At 51.7% G+C, this 22,310-nt stretch overlaps 1 protein-coding gene across 1 annotated transcript in view; it reads left to right on the top strand.

The window, feature by feature from the left end:
- The window catches only part of EFCAB3 (EF-hand calcium binding domain 3), a 101,538-nt gene continuing 79,228 nt past the window's right edge, over positions 1-22,310 (top strand). Inside the window, exons 1-5 of the mRNA XM_075059814.1 lie at positions 1-52; positions 634-777; positions 2,192-2,263; positions 3,044-3,463; positions 4,327-4,392. Of these exons, the coding sequence (XP_074915915.1) occupies positions 1-52; positions 634-777; positions 2,192-2,263; positions 3,044-3,463; positions 4,327-4,392 (754 nt within the window). The remainder of the gene's footprint in view (positions 53-633; positions 778-2,191; positions 2,264-3,043; positions 3,464-4,326; positions 4,393-22,310) is intronic.

The following is a 22,310-nucleotide window of genomic DNA, read 5'->3' as shown; positions in this document are numbered from 1 at the left end:
ATGAGTGTGTACATGGCCCTTCCCACAGTCTGCATCGAAATTCAAATGCACAGTATGTGAAAATAAAACCTCTCTGGAACGTAACCCCTCTGGTACGTAGATCTGGGCAGCTACTGGATTTTTCATTTTGCGGAACATCCATGATTTTGAAATTTTGTTTCCATTCGGAAACAGAAAAAGAACAAAAGTGTTCAACATTTCCTGTGCAACGAAATTCTGGAAAAGAAAAATCCATTTCAGGTCTATCGAAAAGTTTTGTTTTGCTAAAATGGAGATGGTTTGTTCTGATTCTGATTTGGATTTAATGGGGATATATATAATATTTAAAAAGGGAACCAAAAAGTTTGATCGACACAGGAGATCTAGCCGCTTCACCCCCAAAGGAAGCAGAGACGCATGTGTTCAGATTGTCTTTCTAAAACAAATCACGTCAAAATTGACACATGTCCCCGAACCATTTGGCTTTCGACGGCTTGGCATTTTCCAGCAGATGCTGACCCGCCCCAAACTAGACACACCACAGCAAGCTCCTCAGAAAGAGGAGTCACTGGCAGTTGGGTCCTGCTCCTGCACCGTCTTCCTGGACCTCTCTGAGGCTCAGTAACCTGCTGTTGTTCCCTGCATCACCTGCAGCCTTCCAGAACACCTACCAAGCCTTCAGCAAGATGAAGACAGGCTTGATCGCCGTCGACGACCTGCAGCCTGCTCTGATCAGCATGGGCATTGGGTTAAGCCTTGAGACGCTGCAGGAGGCGCTGAAACACATTTACGTGAACAGTGAGTCTTTCACCTGCTGGTGCATGGACCCGGGTCCCCGTGTGAAAGAACAAGTGATCCCTTCAAAGTCAAATGCCAGTGCCTAGGGCCAGATCCTGCCTTGGGCTGGAAGAGCATTTGGCCTCCTGACCCCGTGCAGGTAGCAAAGCAAGATCTCCCCTTAGTGCTCCCGACAGGTCCTGCTGCCATGACCCTGGTGCTGCCTGCTAGAGGGGTGAGCGAGACATGCGCACTGCAGCTGGAATCAGGCATGGTTCCTGTTCAAGGGAGCAGTCACACGCTGCATGGGCTGGGTGGCTTTCACAACCCCATTGCAGAGGCAGAGAATCACAATGCACACGGAGTCGCTAGACAGCGTTACAGGGCTAAATCCTGACCTGGTTTACATCAGTGCAAACTGGGAATGACTCCCCTGAAATCCATAGTCTGAAACCAGCATAAGCAAGAAGAGAAGCAGATACATAAAGTCCTTTGTGTGTAGGAGGCTCTGGGGTGGGGGTGAGACACCCCTTCTCCTTTCCAGCGGCTGATGGGACTGCAAGTAACCTCCAGAGGACAGAATCTTGGCCCTCCCGGCTCCCAGCAGATGTGGCTGGAGTGGAGCCAGGGTTCAGTGCTTCATGCAATCTGAAAAAATTGAATGTGGCGGGAGGAGGGCTCTGTCGTAATCTGGGTGCATCCGGTGTGGTAAGACAGTGCCTGACGGGCATCCCTGAGCCACCCAGCTCGAGTTTTTGTTTTTGTGAGTATATGTTTTTGGCAGGGTCTGTGACCCCTTGTGACCTCCCCACATACCACCTGGAGCACTGGCAGAGCTCCCACCCCCAATTATGGCTCCTGGACCTCATTTGCAATCTTTTCTAAGAGCCGCTGGCCGGTAGGCTCCTGGTAAATGTGCCACATCTGGTCTAGCCATTTGCCTTTCACTCTAGTCCTGGGTTTCTCTGTTGCTTGTACCCCTGTATACCACCCAGCCCATGCTCTCAGACCCTCTCTCCACCCCCATATACCACCCAGCCCATGCTCTCAGACCACCCCGCCCCCCGTATACCACCCAGCCCATGCTCTCGGACCCCCTCCCCACCCCGACTATGCTCTTGGACCTCCCCATATACCACCCAGCCCATGCTCTCGAACCACCCCCCCCGTATACCACCCAGCCCATGCTCTTGGACCCCCCCCATTGCCACCCAGCCCATGCTCTCGGACCACCACCCCGTATACCACCCAGCCCATGCTCTCGGACCCCCTCCCCGCCCCATATACCACCCAGCCCATGCTCTTGGACCTCCCCGTATACCACCCAGCCCATGCTCTCGGAGCTAGCCATTAGTGTAGCCTCCCAGGCGGGAGGTGGAGGGGGCCCTCGTGCAGAGATCCCTGCTCCAAGCCTGGCCGGCTCTTTTCTTTGCAGAGGACAGGCAGCTGAACATCTCGGACTTCCTGATGGCCATGAGCGACCTTGAGCATCACTACGAGGATGTGGGTGAGTGAGAAGCCCAGGCTGGCCCAACCCTGGAGCACCGGATATGGTGGCCACCATCTTGAGGCTTGAACCAGGGACCTCCTGAGCTGCTACAGGTTGAGCTGTCAAGCTCAGAGCTGTCATCGACTCACGTCATCTGTGGATCTGGAACAGAGAGGGACTGAGGTGTTGCATGGACTGGGGTGTCACACAGAGTCTAAGTCCCGGGGAGGCCAACTGGCCCTGGCTGCGGGTGTCAAACCTGGGCCCAGATTCACCCAACGCAGTCACCAATTTTCTGCTGCAGCACGTGGCTCAATGCACCTTTTCATGAGGTTTCGGTGCAGACCCGAGCGAGGCTCCTTGGCTATCCCTCAGCAGCTCAGACCCAAAGCAGTTGCCTGCCTGTGCCCCTGTAGAGTGCCCATGACCCCCTTTCAGAGCCCACGCTGCCTGGATTTCACACCAGCCCCTGGGTTTTCTTTCCTTGCCAGTCCTACTCCATTGCACCCCCCGTATGCTCCTGGCTCGGGTCTCAAACTCCCTCCCTGCCAGTCCCCAACCAAGGCCTCCCCTCCCCCACAAAGACCCAGTGGGATGGGAGAACGCCATCCTCCAGTCAGCAAGCTGTCCAGTATTTTGATTCCCGTCCCCCAGTCTCCTGGAGCCGGGTCTGGGCTGTGGGTGAGGCTCACCTGTTGTCGTGGGGTCCCTTCAAACAGCTAGGCCTTAAGCAATGTCCTCCCTTTGCCTGTGATGCAGATGGACTCACGTGAGTGCCCCTGGCCTGTATCTCCGCAGAATCCCTGTGTCTTTACGACACTTTGAAGCCCAGGAAGCCTGGGCGTGCATTTGACTTTGATGCAAAGCCCAGAGTTAGAAGAAGGACGCGGTTGTCCTTTGACGTCAAGTACCTGCAGAAAGCTGACGCACCTCAGCCGGATTCCTCTTTAGCTCGTCATCAAAAACCACCCAAGGCTGGTAAACAAGCTTCATCCCCGCGACCAAGGTTCCTTTCCTTCCAAGAAAAGCTCCCAACTAGATTTGATATGGAAGACAGGCTGGAGGAATTGCCGAAAACCACCAAGAGACGTTTGACCCAACAGAAGCCTGCTTGGAGCACTAGTATTGAGGAAGACCTAGAGGAACCTCTGGAAGAAGTGGAGAGCCCTTTCGGCCAGGAGAGGATCCAGAAGTTGCAGCCATTCACTGCAGCCAGGGGTGAGCTGTTCAGCATGCTGGTCGAGCACAGGCGGGCAGTCCGGCCTGCACAAGCGTGTCCACGTGCATGGATGGTGTCCGCTTATGCGTTCGAATGAGAAATGAAGTCGGCTCATTCAGAAACAAAAATATTGCATGTGTGCCCTAAAGTAGCCAGCTGGTTGGCTTGGAGGGAGAATTGCCTAGTGGTTAGGGCATAGTGCGGGAGTCAGGGCTTCTGGGAACCATTCCCAGCTCTGCTACGGCCTTGCTGCGGGAACTTGGGCCAGGAACCACCCCAACTGCCCTAGTAAAGGTCGTGCACTTTTTGCTTGGCTAGGCACATTTGTTTATTTACAAATTGTGCCCAGCTGGGCAAAACTTATAGACAGACAGGGAAGAGGCCGATAAGGAATTGGCACTTTCCCTGTGGCCTGTGCTTGGACCAGAGCATCCCAGGCAGTTCACCTCTGGAGTTAGTGCTGGAAACACCTGCTGGATTGGCTCATCCATCCCTCTGCCATGGCCTGCTCCCAGCCCATCCTGGATAGGGACCCCGGTGTGCTAGGGGCTGTACAAACACAGTCCAAACAGATGGCCCCTGCCTCACAGAGCTTCCAATCCAACTCCATCTTCGAGTCCGTTTGCCGCTCACTCTGATCCCCACGTATAACCTTCCTGGGCTGGTACGTGGCTATTGGAACAGGCGCCTTCTCCTGGCTTTGTGCCAGCAGAAGAGGGGCTTTCGGGGCAGGGTGCAGAATGCGGTCTTCCCAGCATGCCTGCGTCACATCTAATTCTATGCACAATTGCTTCAGCAGCGTTCTGGCTGGGAGGGAGCCATCGCACATCTCCCTGGAACTGACCTGTTCTTTATTCCGCAGGGACAGGGTGGACGGAAGAGCCGGGGATGGCTTCTGCTGCTGGCAAGTGTGTCAGCGATTATGAAGGTAACTGAAGGAGCAAAGGCGGAAAGAATTCACATGTATTTGATCTAAATCTTGGGGAGAGGGGGGAGGGAATTCTTTAAAGAGGCCTCAGCCCAGTGTCCAATGTATGTGAGCAGTTTTACACTCCCTAGGAGGTTCATTTCAGACACGCTGGCTAGTTAATGGCAATATCTAACCACTAGGTTGCAGTGTTGCCTGGGATACAGCACTAGACTGGGCCATGAGTGACCTGATTTCTATTCCCAGTTTTGCCACTGGCCTGCTGGATGACCTGGGGCAAGCCACTTCCCTGCTCTGTGCCTCAGTTTCCCCATCTGTACAACAAGGATCGTGTTCGCGAACTCCTTTGTCAAGTGCTTTGGGATTGACTGCTGAGCTCTGTGCGTGGGCCCAGTAAAGCCACTAGATGGCTCCACTCTGGCATCTGGGTAGGAGGTCCGAACCCAGGCGCCTGCAACACAGCAGAGGATCTGGCCTAATCTCCCTACACATACCTCCATACGCCCATCTAGCTACCTTCAGTATTTAGGTGACCAGAGTATCTGAGCCCTTCTCTGAGATGGAGGGCAGGCCCATTACCCCATTGTACAGAGGGGGATCTCAGGCGAAGAGAAGCTAGGGGGGTAGTCCGAGGTGACGCTGGGAGTCTGAAGCAGAGCACGGAACTGAGCTGAGGTCTCCTGAGTCCCAGGCAGTGTCCCGTTGCACCACCCCACCTCTCATCTCAGTGGGCATCGGCTTTATGATTTCTCCAGGATTCCTCTTTTGCTAGAGGTTTGACAAGTCCAAGGTGGCCTCGCAATCCTAGCGTATGTCCACGCTGCAATGCAAGCCCAGGGTTTGAACTCAGGCTCAAGCCTTACTCCCTTCCATCTACACACAAATTGCACTAACCCAAGGATTGAGAGTGGAGGAGCCAAGCCTGAGTCAAGCGCTCTTGCTTTGCAATGTAGAGGCAACCACACTGGATTCATGCTCTGGGAGTCCGCAAAAAAATGTCCCACAATCCCAGGAGCCAACGTACCAGCTGAACAGTCAAGTTTGGTGGACAGTCAAGTTTTCCCCTGTTGCACCAGGAACAAAGGGCTAGAGCGTCTTGGGAGGGCGCTAGGAAGTCTGGGATATGGGTGGACTTAGGCCTGCATAATGCAGTGTAGACACTGGAGCCCCAGGGTTCAATCATTCGTAACCTGGGGTTACAAGCCAGTGCAGACGCTCAAGCTCTAGATCAGTGGCTTTCAAACTTTTTTTCTGGGGACCCAGATGAAGAAAATTGTTGATGCCCGCAACCCAATGGAGCTGGGCATGAGGGGCTTAGGGCATGGGAGGGGCTCAGGGCAGAGAGTTGGGGCCAGGAATGAGTGGTTCAGAGTTTGGGGGGGCTCAGGGCTGGGGCAGGGGGTTGGGGTACAGGAGGGGGTCAGGGCTCTGGGCTGGGCATGAGGGTTTGGAGTGCAGGAGGGGCTCTGGGTTTGGAGGGGAGGCTCAGGGCTGGGGCAGGGGATTGGGGCGTGGGCACAGACTTACCGGAAGTGGCCAGCAGCAGGTCTGGCTCCTAGGCAGAAGTGCACAAGCACTGCCCCCACCAGTTCCCATTGGCCAGTTCCCAGCCAATGGGAATGCGGAGCAGGTGCTCAGGGTGGGAGCAGCGCACGGAGCCCTGTGGCCCCTCTGCCTAGGAGCCGGACCTGCTGCTGGCCAATTCCAGGGCGCAGCACAGTGTCGGAAAAGGTAGGCACTAGCTTGACCAGAGCAAGGCGACCCAGTGCCTTACATATCACGACCTAGTACTGGCTTGTGACCCACAGATTGAAAAATAGGGCAACGAACTGAGGGCCTGCGCACTCGAGTTCTACTGACCCTGGGCTTACACGGCAGTGTAGCCAGACCCGTAGATTTAAAGGGCAGGAGGAACCATGCTGGTCCGCTAGTCTGACCCCCTGCAAAACACAGGCCAGAGAATCCACAGCCATGTCTCTCCCCTGGGTCGGGGGCGATGGAGAGAGCCCAGAGTGTTCCAAGGGAGAGTGGTCACTATGGCTGAGAACAGAATGCTGGGCTGTCACATGGAATGCGGCTCCCCCTGCGTCTGGCGCCAACAGCAGGCTCAGGGTCCCAGGCGCTCCCCTCTGATGGCAGCAAGCCGGACAGCAGCTCAGGATGGACGCGGCTCAGGAGAAGCGTGGAGGGGCACGAAAGTGGAGCGGCGCAGCAGCCACAAAGAGGAAAGGGTCGTGAGGGTCATAGGGAGCCCGGTTGGCAGGACTCCTTAACTTCAGGGTAAGAAGGCCCTGTCCAGCCTGGCTCTTGGTTTAAAAACTTGTGAGAGACCCCAGGGGAGGAGAGTCAAAGATGTCTCTTGAGTACGTCTCTTGCTCTGTTACCAAAGTATCTGCTGCTCTTTTAACGTGTTTCTGCCACCCTGTGTGATTAGCCCTGTTGTACGGACGGGGAGCTGGGGCACATGGAGACTAGGGGACGTGTCTGAGGTCACACAGCAAGCCCGTAACAGAGCCGGCAATTGTACTGGGGTCTCCTAAGTTCCAGGCAAGCTGCCCAGCCACGGGTCATCCTTCCTCAATCACTTCTGGCAGGACTTGAACCTGAGTCCAGTTGGGTGAACAAAGCGAGTGAGACCTCTTGGGGCCAAAGCGTTAGCAGGTGCAACCGGCGTAGACAAAGGGCTGAAGTCTGCTCTCATTCACAGTGGTGTAAATCTAGCGTAACTCTATTCAGTGCAGTAAATGATGGCAGGATTTGGCCCCAGGAGCGCTGGGGATGGTGCTGGGATAAATGGAAAAAAAAATGTAATGTGGGGCTGTGTTAGCTTATGCCCTCCTGTTAATTGCTTTTCCTGTTTCCCCACTGCTGAGCCTGATTCCCCCACCCCTGCCCTGCACCTTGGGTCATTGCTCACTTCTCTGCACTGAGGGGTGCCACATGAGACCGGGGCAGAATGGTTCTGTTTCACGCTCACTCTCAACTGTGTGAATGGCATCCTAAGATGCAAGGAATCAGACCCACTTACTCTGAGATGAATTGGGCACGAGCATTTTGAGACACACCTTTTGCCTTTGCTGCATTTCAAAGGGCACACAGTGCACCCTGGTGCTCTGGCATAGCGGTATGGTGCCTCCTGAACATCTCCCTGCTGTTTCAGTTAAGTACAGTATTGTTTTTCACTTCCTGTCCAAAACCATTGCATAGGGTATCTGTACATGCAGCTGTTGCATTCCACTCCAGAGATGCTCCATTTCAGTGGTGGATGACGTGTTTTATTTATTCATTCTCTCACACACACACACAAATCCTCTAAGATAAAAGCCTCGCTAAATATCAGTTTATTACAACTTATTATTACTCAATACTGAAATTGGTAACTTCACGGGACCCAACTAGTGCTGATTGGAAAATGTCTGGGTTTTGTTCTCATGGAAAATTTCAACTGCTCAGCAAAAAGTCAAACACTGAAATATTCCACTCCAAACATTTTGACTCCAAAACCCTGCCATGGTGCCTCATGGGAACTGTAGTTCAGGAGTCTCATGCTCCCATTCTCCTCTATAGTCCAGGCTCCTTGGTCAAACTACATTTCCTGTGATGCATCACAGCCTCACCTTATGGTGAGGGGAGGTGGTGCATCATGGGAGCCCTTAGCTTTGGTGTATCATGGGAGATGTAGTCCAGCCTGGAAGTCTAGCCCATAGACAAGAATATGGACATGAGACCACTGAACTACAACTCCCATAAGGCACTGAGGAAGGATAGCTGAGCAGAGTTTACTTGGTTTGGGTATGTTTGGCTTTTTGATGAAAACAGTCCATTTTTCAGAAAAATTCCATGTAATCAACAATCTGGTTTTCTGTCACAAAACAGTTTAGTTGGAAAAGTTTTGAGCTGCCTAGAAAGCAGCTAGCATATCATGGGCACAACCATAAATAAATCACAACAGCGACTGAATAACCTGCTGTGCGTTCTCTGCCTTGCAGCCTTACAGGACGCCTTTGAGATCGTCAGCAAGATCAAAGCAGATAACATTGAGGTGGGTGACCTGCGCTGCACTCTGCAAAGCATGGGCATCCCTTTCACTGACGAAGAGTTCCAGGAAGCTCTGCAGAAAGTGACACTGGAAAGTGAGCTGTCTGTCTGTCTGTCTGTCTTTCTCTTTTAGTAGAGCATGTGTGAGGGGAGGCGTGTACACAGGTCAGAACACAGCCAGCTGGTGCCTGCATGCGTTCCAACCGCTATGGGACCCCTTTGATATAAAATACCAGGGCTGGATGCTAGTCTCAGTTACACTAGGATACAGTCTAGAGCAGGGGTTCTCAGGACACATTAAACCCTGGCTTGGGGGTGGGGGAAGGCAGCATGGGTCAGGAGCAATGGAGATCGGTGGGGGGGACTCTGTGGGGGGCTGGAGCCTGAAGCCTGTGGCCGGAGCGTGCTGCCCTGCCACTCCAGGGCTGAAGACCAAAGCCTGAGCCCAACCACCCCGGGAAGGTGGGGAACTCATCGGCTGCCTGGTTCTCCGTCATTGTGCCCCAGGTGCAGGGGTGCCCGGGGGGGGAGAAAAGTGAGGCAATTTGCCCCAGGCCCTGCAGAGGCCCCCATGAGAATATAGTATTCTATAGTATTGCAACTTTTTTTTAACGGAAGGGGCCCCCGAAATTGCTTTGCCCCAGGCCCCCTGAATCCTCTTGGCGGCCCTGCCCAGGTGTCTCCAAAGAGGGGGTGAGCAGGGCCCAACCCCCCTGCTGGCACCCTAGCAATCAACACCAGGAGCAACAAGGGTGGGGGGGACAGCTGAGAGCAGGACTGGCCCCCTGAACTGCAAAAGCAGAGGATCCAGAGTGCCCATTCATGGCACTGACCGGACTAAAACGTCATCTCTATGTAACACATGTGACAGACTGCCTTAGCACACAGAAATGCAAAAATCCTATGTAGTGGAATTAAGCTCTGGCAATCATGACGTGGGTTGACTCCGCTGGTGTAAATTGGAACAGCTCCACTGGAGTCAGTGCAGCGACACCTCTTCACCCCGGCTCAGCGTCTAGCCCGTTGCTGGGTTTGCCCTTTGATCGCGTCGATCAGGAGAACATAATAAGAACGGCCGTACTGGGGGTCAGACCAAAGGTCCATCTAGCCCAGTATCCTGTCTACTGACAGTGGCCAATGCCAGGTGCCCTAGAGGGAGTGGACCTAACACGTAATGATCAAGTGATCTCTCTCTTGCCATCCATCTCCATCCTCTGACAACCAGAGGCTAGGAACACCATTCCTTACCCATCCTGGCTAATAGCCATTTACGGACTTAACCACCATGAATTTATCCAGTTCTCTTTTAAACTCTGTTATAGTCCCAGCCTTCATAACCACCTCAGGTGAGGAGTTCCACAAGTTGACTGTGCACTGCGTGAAGAAGAATTTCCTTCTATTTGTTTTAAACCTGCTGCCCATTAATTTCATTTGATGACCCCTAGTTCTTGTATTATGGAAATAAGTAAATAACTTTTCCTTATCCACTTTCTCCCCATCAGTCATGATTTTATATACCTCTATCATATCCCCCCTTAGTCTCCTCTTTTCCCAGCTGAAAAGTCCTAGCCTCTTTAATCTCTCCTCATATGGGACCCATTCCAAACCCCTAATCATTTTAGTTGCCCTTTTCTGAACCTTTTCTAGTGCTAGATATATCTTTTTTGAGGTGAGGGAGACCACATCTGTACACAGTATTCAAGATGTGGGCATACCATGGATTTATAAGGGCAATAATATATTCTCAGTCTTATTCTCTATCCCCTTTTTAATGATTCCTAACATCCTGTTTGCTTTTTTGACCGCCTCTGCACACTGTGTGGACATCTTCAGAGAACTATCCACGATGACTCCAAGATCTTTTTCCTGATTTGTTGTAGCTAAATTAGCCCCCATCATATTGTATGTATAGTTGGGGTTATTTTTTCCAATGTGCATTACTTTACATTTATCCACATTAAATTTCATTTGCCATTTTGTTGCCCAATCACTTAGTTTTGTGAGATCTTTTTGAAGTTCTTCACAGTCTGCTTTGGTCTTAACTATCTTGAGCAGTTTAGTATCATCTGCAAACTTTGCCACCTCACTGTTTACCCCTTTCTCCAGATCATTTATGAATAAATTGAATAGGATTGGTCCTAGGACTGACCTTTTGGGGAACACCACTAGTTACCCCTCTCCATTCTGAGAATTTACCATTAATTCCTACCCTTTGTTCCCTGTCTTTTAACCAGTTCTCAATCCATGAAAGGACCTTCCCTTTTATCCCATGACAGCTTAATTTACGTAAGAGCCTTTGGTGAGGGACCTTGTCAAAGCTTTCTGGAAATCTAAGTACACTATGTCCACTGGATCCCCTTGTCCACATGTTTGTTGACCCCTTCAAAGAACTCTAATAGATTAGTAAGACACGATTTCCCTTTACAGAAACCATGTTGACTATTGCTCAACAGTTTATGTTTTTCTATGTGTCTGACAATTTTATTCTTAACTATTGTTTCGACTAATTTGCCCGGTACCGACGTTAGACTTACCAGTCTGTAATTGCCGGGATCACCTCTAGAGCCCTTTTTAAATATTGGCGTTACATTAGCTAACTTCCCAGTCATGGGTACAGAAGCCGATTTAAAGGACAGGTTACAAACCTTAGTTAAATAGTTCCAAACTTCATATTTGAGTTCTTTCAGAACTCTTGGGTGAATGCCATCTGGTCCCGTGACTTGTTAATGTTGAGTTTATCAATTAATTCCAAAACCTCCTCTAGTGACACTTCAATCTGTGACAGTTCCTCAGATTTGTCACCTACAAAAGCCAGCTCAGGTTTGGGAATCTCCCTAACATCCTCAGCCGTGAAGACTGAAGCAAAGAATCCATTTAGTTTCTCCGCAATGACTTTATCGTCTTTAAGCGCTCCTTTTGTATCTCGATCGTCAAGGGGCCCCCACTGGTTGTTTAGCAGGCTTCCTGCTTCTGATGTACTTAAAAAAACATTTTGTTATTACCTTTGGAGTTTTTGGCTAGCCGTTCTTCAAACTCCTCTTTGGCTTTTCTTATTACACTCTTGCACTTAAGCTGGCAGTGTTTATGCTCCTTTCTATTTGCCTCACTAGGATTTGACTTCCACTTTTTAAAGGAAGTCTTTTTATCTCTCACTGCTTCTTTTACATGGTTGTTAAGCCACGTGGCTCTTTTTTAGTTCTTTTACTGTGTTTTTTAATTTGGGGTATACATTGAAGTTGGGCCTCTATTATGGTGTCTTTAAAAAGGGCCCATGCAACTTGCAGGGATTTCACTTTAGTCACTGTACCTTTTAACTTTTGTTTAACTAACCCCCTCATTTTTGCATAGTTCCCCTTTTTTGAAATTAAATGCCACAGTGTTGGGGCTGTTGAGATGTTCTTCCCACCACAGGGATGTTGAATGCTTTGTATATTATGGTCACTATTTCCAAGCGGTCCTGTATAGTTACCTCTTGGACCAGCTCCTGCTGCTCACTCACTCAGGATTAAATCTAGAGTTGCCTCTCCCCTTGGGTTCCCGTACCAGCTGCTCCATGAAGCAGTCATTTAAAGTATCGAGAAATTTTATCTCTGCATTTCGTCCTGAAGTGAAATGTTCCCAGTCAATATGGGGATAATTGAAATCCCCCACTATTATTGGGTTCTTAATTTTGATAGCCTCTCTAATTTCCCTTAGCATTTCATCATCATCACTATTACTGTCCTGGTCAGGTGGTCGATAATAGATCCCTAATGTTATATTTTTATTAGAGCATGAAATTTCTATCCATAGAGATTCTATGGAACATGTGGATTCACTTAAGATTTTTACTTCATTTGAATCTACATTTTCTTTCACATATATAGTGCACTCCCCCCCTGCACCCATGACCTGTTCTGTCCTTCTGATATATTTTGTACCCCGGAATGATTGTGTCCCATTGATTGCTCTCAGTCCACCAGGTTTCTGTGATGCCTATTATATCAATATCCTCCTTTATCACAAGGCACTCTAGTTCACCCATCTTATTATTTAGACTTCTAGCATTTGTGTACAAGCACTTTAAAAACTTGTCCTGTTTATTTGTCTGCCCTTTTCTGATGTGTCCAGATTTTTTTTATGTGACTGTTTATCATCTGATCTGGCCCTTACATTATCCTCTTCCATCCATCCTCTGTTCCTGACTATAACCTGGAGATTCTCTATCATCAGACTCTCCCCTAAGAGAAGTCTGTGTCCGATCCACATGCTCCTCTGCAGCAGTCGGCTTTCCCCCATCTCCTAGTTTAAAAACTGCTCTACAACCTTTTAATGTTTAGTGCCAGCAGTCTGGTTCCACTTTGGTTTAGGTGGAGCCCATCTCTCCTGTATAGGCTCCCCCCCATCCCAAAAGTTTCCCCAGTTCCTAATGAATGTAAACCCCTCCTCTCTACACCATCGTCATCCACGCATTGAGACTCTGATGCTCTGCCTGCCTACCTGGCCCTGCACGTGGAACTGGGAGCATTTCTGAGAATGCCACCATAGAGGTCCTGGATTTCAGTCTCTTCCCTAGCAGCCTAAATTTGGCTTCCAGGACATCTCTCCTACCCTTCCATATGTCATTGGTACCTACATGTACCACGACCACCGGCTTCTCCCCAGCACTACACATAAGTCTGTCTAGATGCCTCGAGACATCAGCAACCTTCGCACCAGGCAGGCAAGTCACCATACGGTTCTCCCGGTTATCACAAACCCAGCTAGCTACATTTCTAATGATCAAATCTCCCATTGCTAACATCTGCCTTTTCCTAGCAACTGGATTTCCCTCCCCTGGAGAGGTAACCTCAGTGCGAGCTGCCGTATGTTACAAACAATCCAATTTATAGAGCTGAGTGATCATACAATAAAGCAGCTGGAGGAAATGGTCAGGCAATCGATAAAAGGCCAGATCCTCCGCTGGCGTAAATCAGTATAGCCCCACTGAAGTCTACGCAATGACACTGATTTACAGCCCCAGAGAATCTGGCCCAAAATGTCTATTTCAGATGCTAGCCTGATTCCAGTGGGTTCCACAATCAACCCCTCTGTGTGTCTCTCTCCTCCTGTCTCTGTGTCCTTCCCCATCACCTTGCACTTTGAACCGTTCTTTACACGGCAGAAGATGGGACGGTGAACTTCAATCGCTTTATGCTGGCTTTGGCCAACACCCTCCGCTTATCCGAATTTTCAGGTGAGTGGGGACCTGATAGGGTGGGAAGATGGAGAGTCAAAGTGTGCTGTGCTCCATAGCCCTGCCCTGCCCCTTGTGTACTCACTGATACTGGTGCAAAGTGAGTGCATCAGATCAGAATGGGTATGTTTTACACTCACTTTGCACTGGTATAAATGATGACACAGTGTGCAGGGGGTCAGCGATCACTCGATACAGTAACTCCTCGTTTAACATTGTAGTTATGTTCCTGAAAAATGTGACTTTAAGTGAAAGGATGTTAAGCGAATCCAGTTTCCCCATAAGAATGAATATAAGTGGGGGGTTAGGTTCCAGGGAAATTGTTTTCATCAGACAAAAAACTATATTATATACAATATACACACAGTGTACGTTTTAAACAAACAATTTAATACTGTACACAGCGATGATGATTGTGTAGCTTGGTTGAGGTGGTGAAGTCAGAGGGTGGGATATTTCCCAGGAAATCCCTTACTGCTAAATGATGAACTAGCAATCGGCTGAGCCCTCAAGGGTTAACACCTTGTTGTTAATGTAGCCTCTCACACAAGGCAGCATGAACAGGAGGGAGGGGAGGCAGCATAGCAGACAGAGACAGACACACACCTTGCGTGTGAGAGAGAGAGAGAGATGCACACTGCCCCTTTAAGTATGCTGACCCACTCTTAAGAGCATTGCCTTTTTAAGTGGATCCGGAAGTTGAGACAGCAGCTGCTGTCCCAAGCTCTCTCTGTCTCCCTCCCTCCGTGTCCCCTCCCTGCTCTATATGGAGAAGGGGTAAGCGGGGTGCAGGAGCAGGGGGGAGGGGGACACCCTGACATTAGCTCCCCCTCTCCTTCTTCCCTGTGCACAGCAAGCAGGAGTTCTGGGAGCAGCTCCAAGGTAAAGGGCAGGAGCAGCACATGGCAGTTGGGGGAGGGACAGCTAAACTGCCGGCAATTGACAGCCTGCTGGGCAGCTGCCGCACAGGGAACTTAAGGGAGCAGGGGGCTGATGGGGGGCTGCCGGTCCACCCTGGTTCCAAGCTCCCACCAGCTAGCTCCACCGGGCTGCTCTTCCTGCAATCAGTGGACAAAGCAGGCAGCTGCCAAACGATGGTAGAAGAGAGCATTGCGCAACTTTAAACAAGCATTTTCCCTAACTGATCAGCAACGTCACAACAAAACAATGTTAACTGGGATGACTTTAAGTGAGAAGTTACTGTACTTAAGGTGCTTGCAAGAGCTCTGCCTTATTCGGAGACTGGTTCCAACCGGCTGTACATAACAAGATCTTCACAGGGCCCTGCCCAGACTCCGGCTGGGAAGCTCAGCCCTTAACAAACACACTGTTCTCGCTTTGCTTCTCCCTTCATTGGGCTCTAAAAAAAAAAAACGGGGCATTTTGCAGTCACTCCTGTCGGTGCATAAACAGCACTGCTGGGATGCTTGAATTCAGGTGAGGGGAGCAGATGCTGGCGTATTATTTGTTATCCACACTGTAGTCGTGGACCGGGACCCCATCGCGCCAGATGCTGTACAGACACGGAACAAAGAAAGTCCCCAAGTCCCCGTGTAGACAGCAGTAGGTCACATTCTGCTATCGAGCTAGCCACTGCCTCTCGGGGAGTGTCAGCCGTGTCACCGTAGCGTTTTAAGCGTAGATAAGCCTACAGTTAGAATGTAGACGCTACACTAGTGCTTCCCTTGCATTGCACACGTGAATGGCCACACCCAGAAGGTCTCAGTCCCCATTTAGGCACCCAAACAAGTGGCCAGATTTTGCAGAGCTTGGTACATCAGGTGCCCTGTGGGGTGATGAGGACATCTTGACAACTGGGCCTCGTTTAAATGGGAGCAGATCCCTTTGGAAAGCGAGGCTCCTCCTGAGCAACTGGGCTGCTTGTTCCCTCTGCATGTCCGCAGTGCTGAAAGACGCCATTGCAGCCCTCAGCAAGATGGAAGGCGATAAGGTGGCTGTGAGTGAGGCACTATCCTATGTGAAGAACATGGGGCTCCATTTATCCGATGACGAATTCCAGCAAGCACTGAAGCTGGTTTCCGTGGATGGTGAGTGCATGGGGTCAGACAAGAAATGGACTCAGGACCACAGTCCCAAGTCAGTGTTGGCAACTCTCACAATAGTCGGTGGCTTCCTTAAAGCCCCAGCTCCTTGAGTCATGTGATTATGTGAGACGCCTGGCTTTCGTTCTTTAAAAAAGTAAGTTTCTAGCCCCTGGGGTTGCAGGAAAAAGCTTGAAAATGTGGCCTGAGTGAAACCTAGAGGCTCACAACCTGGAAAGGAAATTGAAACCACCTCGCGTTTCACCCACTGTTCTGTGGGAAGCCTGTGTAGGAAGCAGAGGACAAGAGTGATGTGTTGGTTGGTGGTAGCCCATGTTGCTGTGGAGACAGGCATCAGTGCTCTGTACCGGCAGGAGTGTACTAAGCACTGAAACCACTCATGCCGCTCTTCATACCACTTCAGGGATGCTCTGCCTGCTAGCTCCTGAGTCAGGCATCCTGGCTTAGGAGACGGCTCTAGGCTAGGATGTGGTCCAGGCTGGTTCTGTTCTCAGCTCTGCCACTCTCTTGCAATGTGGCCTTGTGTGAGACACTCCTTTGCCTCTGTTTCTCCTCCCACCCTTTGCTAGACTCTAGGGGACTCTCTCTCACTGTGTGTTGGTCCAGGGGTGCCAGAATGGGGGGGACAGGGGCCCCCTCACTTTTTACTGGTTGCAGGGACAAGAGATGGGGGGACGGGCGGAGAGGAGCGAGCAGAGGGCAGTGCGAGAGCAGGGCCTCGGTGGGGATGGGCAGCGTGGGGGCTCAGGAAGAAGGAATGGCGTGGCATGGGGTGGGCGGGGCCATGTTTCCGGCACCTGTGGTCCCCCCACTTTTAGGGTGCTTCCGCCACCTCTGTGTCAGTCCAGCACTTAGGTGGTGCCGTTTATTCGTAACCTGAGCTCTTCTCTCTGTTGCAGCCAACGGGAAGGTGTATATTAAAGATTTCATTGAAGTCCTGACCAAAAGCCCACGGTTCTCCGAGCTGTTAGGTGAGTGGGGGCTCAGGCAGACGGGAAGGAACGCATCACATGGGCCTGAGCTCCTTCTCAGTGGGCTCGGACACTCGTTTGATTCAGCAAATCCATTTCCAGCGTTTGGTGACCTTTGAAACCGGCTCCGTTAGGGGCTTTTAACACAAGGCGCCTGAATTTCCCCTGCTATGCACTCCAGGTAGAGAGGTGGGAAACGGGGCTGAATTCGCCCGTAAAAAGCAGGTTGATTTTCAAGCTGTTGCATGCAATCTGGACGTACAGTCCTGGGGCCAGATCCTCAGCTGGGGTAAATCAGCCGTAGCTCCACTGAGGTCAATGGGCCCGATCCCCAGCTGGTGGAAATCAGTGTCGCTACAGTCAGGTCGTTAGAGCAACATCGATTTATGCGTGATTTACATCTGGCCCCTGGGATCTTAAAATGGCTCCTGTCTTTCAGATTAAGGGGTGTCTGTTCACAAGAACTGGGTGTTAGCCAGCAAAACTCTTCCTGCAGAGCAGAAATCCCCCAGCAGGACAAGAGGGATTTTAAGGCTCTGGGACTGTACAAGAAATGAGAATTGGGTGAGCAGAGGCACATCATAGACCAGATTGTGCTCTCGGTCACATTGCAGCAAACCAGGCCTGACGTTCACGGACTTACACCAGCGTGAAATCCGAATCAGGCCCTCGATTTCTAAGAGCATGACGTGGTGGAAACATTTATTGCTCTTCAATTAAATATCCAAGCGGGGAAGGTAAAAAGGCGGATTTGTTTGTCAGAGGAACCTGTTATGCATTTACTTGTCACTGAAGACAAGCTGAGAGCTTTGATCCTAATATAATAACAGCCTCTGAACATTCCCAGCTATCTGCTCCCGGGGTGAGGGAGGTACTGCAATGTGCATGTGTTGCGTACACGGGTCACTCAGCTTCTGCCAAATGGAGGGGTGTGTGTGTGTGTGTGTCGCCCTCTAATGGCTGCAACCTACAGAAGCAGCTGGGTCTAACACTAATTGCCGCAAGAGAGATTCTTCTTCAGGTGGAGTGCTAGAGACTTGTGTTATTGGAGCAGAAGGCTCTCCGTTCTCCCTCCAGCTCCACCCAGGAATTCGATGTCCTTTTCTTCACTAGCAAAGGTGGTCATGTTGGCTAACTCATGTTACCTACCGTGACTTCAACCCCATTTCACCCCAGCAAACGTCTTCAAAAGTGTTAACCTCTGTCTACCCTAGAGGCAAAATCACCGTAGCTTACATGATGCCAACCACAACTTCTTTCCCCCATTCAAGACAAGGCCAGTGCAATGCAGCTGAGTCTGTATCGAGGGGTCAGATAAGAGCAGAGAACAAACTGGCCAGTTTCCCGTAAGCTAGTGAGCTCCATGCGCAGAATTCCCTGTTCTGGTCCCGACACTGGGTGCTCCACTAGGGCATTGACTCTGAATTGGCTGCCATGTTCTAGCTCCTGTCCCTCTGGGTGCTAGTTTCCTACCAATGGCCCGGCTGCCGTGTGCTCTCTCCATGTCTGCAGTGCTGCGGGACACCGTTAAAGCCATGAGCCGGATTCGGGGGGATCTCATTGACGTACAGGACCTGGAGAGAACCCTGACCAACATGAGCATCCATTTAAGCAAGGCGGAGTTCCAGGAGATGCTGGAGTCTGTGGCCATTGACAGTGAGCAATGTCGGGGCTGCCCTCTTGGCCTGGGGGAACCAGGCTCTCCTGCTCCTCGACCTCCATCCCCAGGCAGCACGGAGCCATGGAGCCTCTCGATCCCCACCCCCAGCTGCATGTGCACGGGAGAGGGGGCCGTGACTCTGACACTGCCCATGAGGCATATAGGGGCTGTGACACCAGGCTCAATCAGCCAGAATTCCTTTGGGGAGGGTGAGCTGCAGCATGGCCCCTATCTCCATTTTAAGCCCAAAGACTGGAGGCAGAGGGGTCCCTAACTCAGCCCTGGGTGTTTATCAGTTTAAGGGACTAGTTACCCATCTGGGACCTCATAAGCACCAATCCGAAGCCCCAATGCGCCCTATGGATAGCCGTTTTCGGACGTCAGACCCAGAGTGTCTGGGGCCCCGTCCGCCCCACGGCTGAACCCCCTTTGCCTTGCAGGAGATGGAAGAGTGAAGTTGGAACAGTTCATGACGCTGGTGTCCAAGATGCGGCGCTTCTCTGCGCTGGGAGGTGAGTGAGGGCCTGGATGGGAGAGAACATCAAGCTGGGAAGAAAGAGGATAACCTGGCCCTGCCCTCGCCCCATTTGGGTGAATCCTCAGGGGGCAAAGAGCCAATGCAGCTGGCCATGCTCCAGCCTTTGCTCATCTAGGAAAGTGACTGGGGATGAGAGGGTGCATGGGCTGACAGCCAGGATATCTGGGTTCTACCTAGCTCTGCTACTGACCTGCTGTGTGCCTCAGTTTCCCCTCTGTCTGTCTTGTCAGGTCTTCACAGCAAAGAGTGTCTGTTCAATGCCCAGCGTGACGGGGTCCCGATCTCAACTGGGGCCTCTAGATGCCAATAACTGAGCCTATGCGTCACAGAAAGGTCCTTCCCTGGCTTCACCCCCACCCCCCAATGCCTGCACAGCTGAAACACTAGCAGAGTTTTGTATCTGGAACTTGCTTCTTCCCAGCTCCTGGCTTTCGGGGCTGGCAGCACATGAGTTCTGCAGGCCTGGTCTGTATCTGCCCCAGGAGTCCTCTTCTTGGGCTGGGTTCCTAGCAGCTGGAGCAGCCAACATGTTAACCCTGCGGGCACTGCCATCTGTGGCTTGCTTTGCCTGCTCCGTTTCTTCACTTTCAGGTAACAGAGCAGCTGGCCTCAGAGGAACAGTGGCTCAGTGGTTAGGGTCGTAGGTTGTGACTTGGAATTGAACCTGGGTCTTCCTTCCTCTGCCCCAAACTTCCTGTGTGCCCATGGTCATGTCACTTCACTCTCTGGCTGGGTAAATACATTGAAGATGGTGAGGTGATCGGGCACTAGGCTCCGGGCTATACAACCCGACTCTCCCCTCCCCTGCTGTCTGAACTTCATCTATATTTTATATAAAGGGATGAGCCTGTTCTGCTTCCCCTCGGTACCGCTGTAGCCGCTCTGTTCTAATCCGAGGAAAGAATCGAGCCATCTCTTCCCATCTGGCATCAGTGCTGCAGTCAGGGCTTCCTAAGTCTCTGTCACCTTTCCCCTCGTGCCACAACTTGCACCAGTCTGGAGCTGCCTCGGCAGGGGGGTAATTGGCTGCACACAGCGTAAGGCAATGGAGAAGCATCGCCGGCGCCAGGCCCCAAGCCAAACAAGGTCTCTCCCTGTCCGCAGCCCTGAACAACGCCATCCAAGCCATCGGGCAGATCAGGGAGGACCAGGTGAAGATCTCGGAGCTGGAGTCGTGTCTGCACCACATGGGGGTCCACTTAACCAAAGTGGAGATAGAGGAGGTGACCAAGTCCCTTTCTGTTTCCAGTGAGTATTTCAGCGACCACAACCAGCGGGTTCTGTAAGTCCCAGCATGTGCTTTGGCTTCCCTGCGTTTGGCTGCCTGAATGCACAGGATCTCGCTCTTTGTGTGGCCGTCTATGTGTTGGGAAGGACAAAGTGACTCCTTAAAGATGGATGCCCACACAGGCAGCATTTAACTCTTGCCTTGCCGGTAACTATGACCCTGTGTTTCTCTGGTTACATTTCCTTGCTGGCTGGAGCAGGAAATGGTCTGAGTCCTTGAAGCTGCTTGTGGGATTCCTTCTCCTCCAGACGAATGGAAATTCATGTGGAGAACAGAGGAGGCCACAGAAGAAAATTCCAAGGCCTAAATCACCCTGGCTCGTGCCCCACCCCCTTGCGTACCCCAGGCCTGCTCAGTTTGGGGCACATGATACACCCAGTTTACATGACATGAGCTGCAGCCAGCTAAGATCAAACCTATCTTCATACAGCAGATTGGATGATGTCACTCATCACTCTGGGCCTGATTCTGGTCCAACGCTGGCATAAACCCTAGATGAGCCCCATTAGGCTTACACTGGATTGACGCCTGTCGGAGGCCAGAATCAGGCCTTTCGTCTTCCCAATCTTGCCACTCCTCTCCCTGAACACCTGAACTGCGCTTTCCCCTGCAGAAGACGGGACCGTGGATATTAAAGAACTGATGTCAGCCTTGACGGGTACCAGGCGGTTCTCCAACTTCGTAGGTAAGAACCTCCCAGTGCAGAGTGGTGGGTGGAAGGCCATCAAGGCGATTGGGTTCGCTGTTGTTTTTATATGGGTTTATATGCTTGAGTTCACCCATTGCTATCGGATGTTGTGATATTATGGGCCTCACCCTGCCTGACCTTACACCAGTTACAAATAGCTGCATTGAAGCCAAAGCCAAATGAGTGGGAGATCAGAATCCGGCCCCATTTGTCGTCCTTGTACGCCAGCTGCAGCCTAGCGCGCAGTTTAATCTCTGTGTTATTAGGAGCGTTGGACATGCAGGGCATGATTCTCCATGAGCCAGCCCCTTGGGTGGCCACTGACACCAGTGCGAAATGGGGGTCAAAGGCCATGCTCGCTTTGCACTAGTGTATGTGACAGCACAAGGAAGGAGCAGGCCCGAAATGAGTCCCAGGACTGCGGCGGCACAGACACACCTTAAGGCCCTCTGCACCCCTCTGGCAAGAGCAAAGGGACCTTAATGAGAGGATGAGGGTAACTGACCCCCCACTCCAAGGCCCCTTGCACTGCCAGCTAGGTGCCAAGCGACCTGCGTGTTAACTAGAACCAGGCATGTGAGGAAATGTGGGTCCTGTTGGATCTGTGCTGATTTGGAGGCTGGGGCACTTCTCTTTTCCCCAGCCCCCGCCGTCCAAGTTTTCCTGCAGTGCTTTGCGTCAGAAAGGTGCTCGCTGGGCGTGCTACATCACTGGCATTTCCCTGGGCACGTCAGCATCTTTGGTGCTGGAGCCCAACGAGCCAATGGCGACGTCTCTGAGTGCCGAGTCCCAACCTGGAAGGTGTCTCCAGCCGTCAGTGCTGGAGCTGCCTCGGATCAAACAGAGCTTTGTGCACGTGGAGCTGGGACTTACACCCATAGAGCTTTGGGCACACGCGGCTGGGACTTATGCCCACAGAACTTTGGGCACGCGGGGCCAGGACTTACGCCCACAGAGCTTTGGGCACACGGGGCTTGGACTTACGTCCACAGAGCTTTGGGCACGTGGGTCTGGGACTTACGCCCACAGAGCTTTGGGCACCTGGGACATTCGGACTCAGAGTGTCACACACAGCAGCTGGAGCTGGAATTTGGCATCACTACACTAACTTCAGTGGCCCTCTGGGGGGTTTCGCCAGCTGGGATCTGACTCAGGTCTACACATCAGCTGATCTGCACCGAGCAGGCCGGGGACTCCTGTCCTGCAGTCCCAAGAGAGCTGCCCAGTAAAGGCTGAGGAATTTTGCACATGCTCAGCACCCACAGCCAGAGGCAGGTCTTCAGCAGAGCTCAGCACATCCGGGGTGCGTGGTGGGCTGAGCTCCTGTGAAAGTCTCCCCAGCTGTGGGTGCTGAGCCCTTGGGAACCTCTTCCAATAAGGGGTGCCCCCCAGGGGCTTGATGAGGCTCCCACTGGGCCTGAGTCCGAGCTCTACCCCAGTGTGTCTGGGGTCAGAAT

The sequence above is a fragment of the Chelonoidis abingdonii genome, chromosome 21 (genome assembly GCF_003597395.2).
Source record: "Chelonoidis abingdonii isolate Lonesome George chromosome 21, CheloAbing_2.0, whole genome shotgun sequence".
Taxonomy (NCBI): Eukaryota; Metazoa; Chordata; order Testudines; family Testudinidae; genus Chelonoidis; species Chelonoidis abingdonii.
Note: the sequence above shows the minus strand (reverse complement) of the source record. Positions and strands in the feature narration are given on the sequence as shown.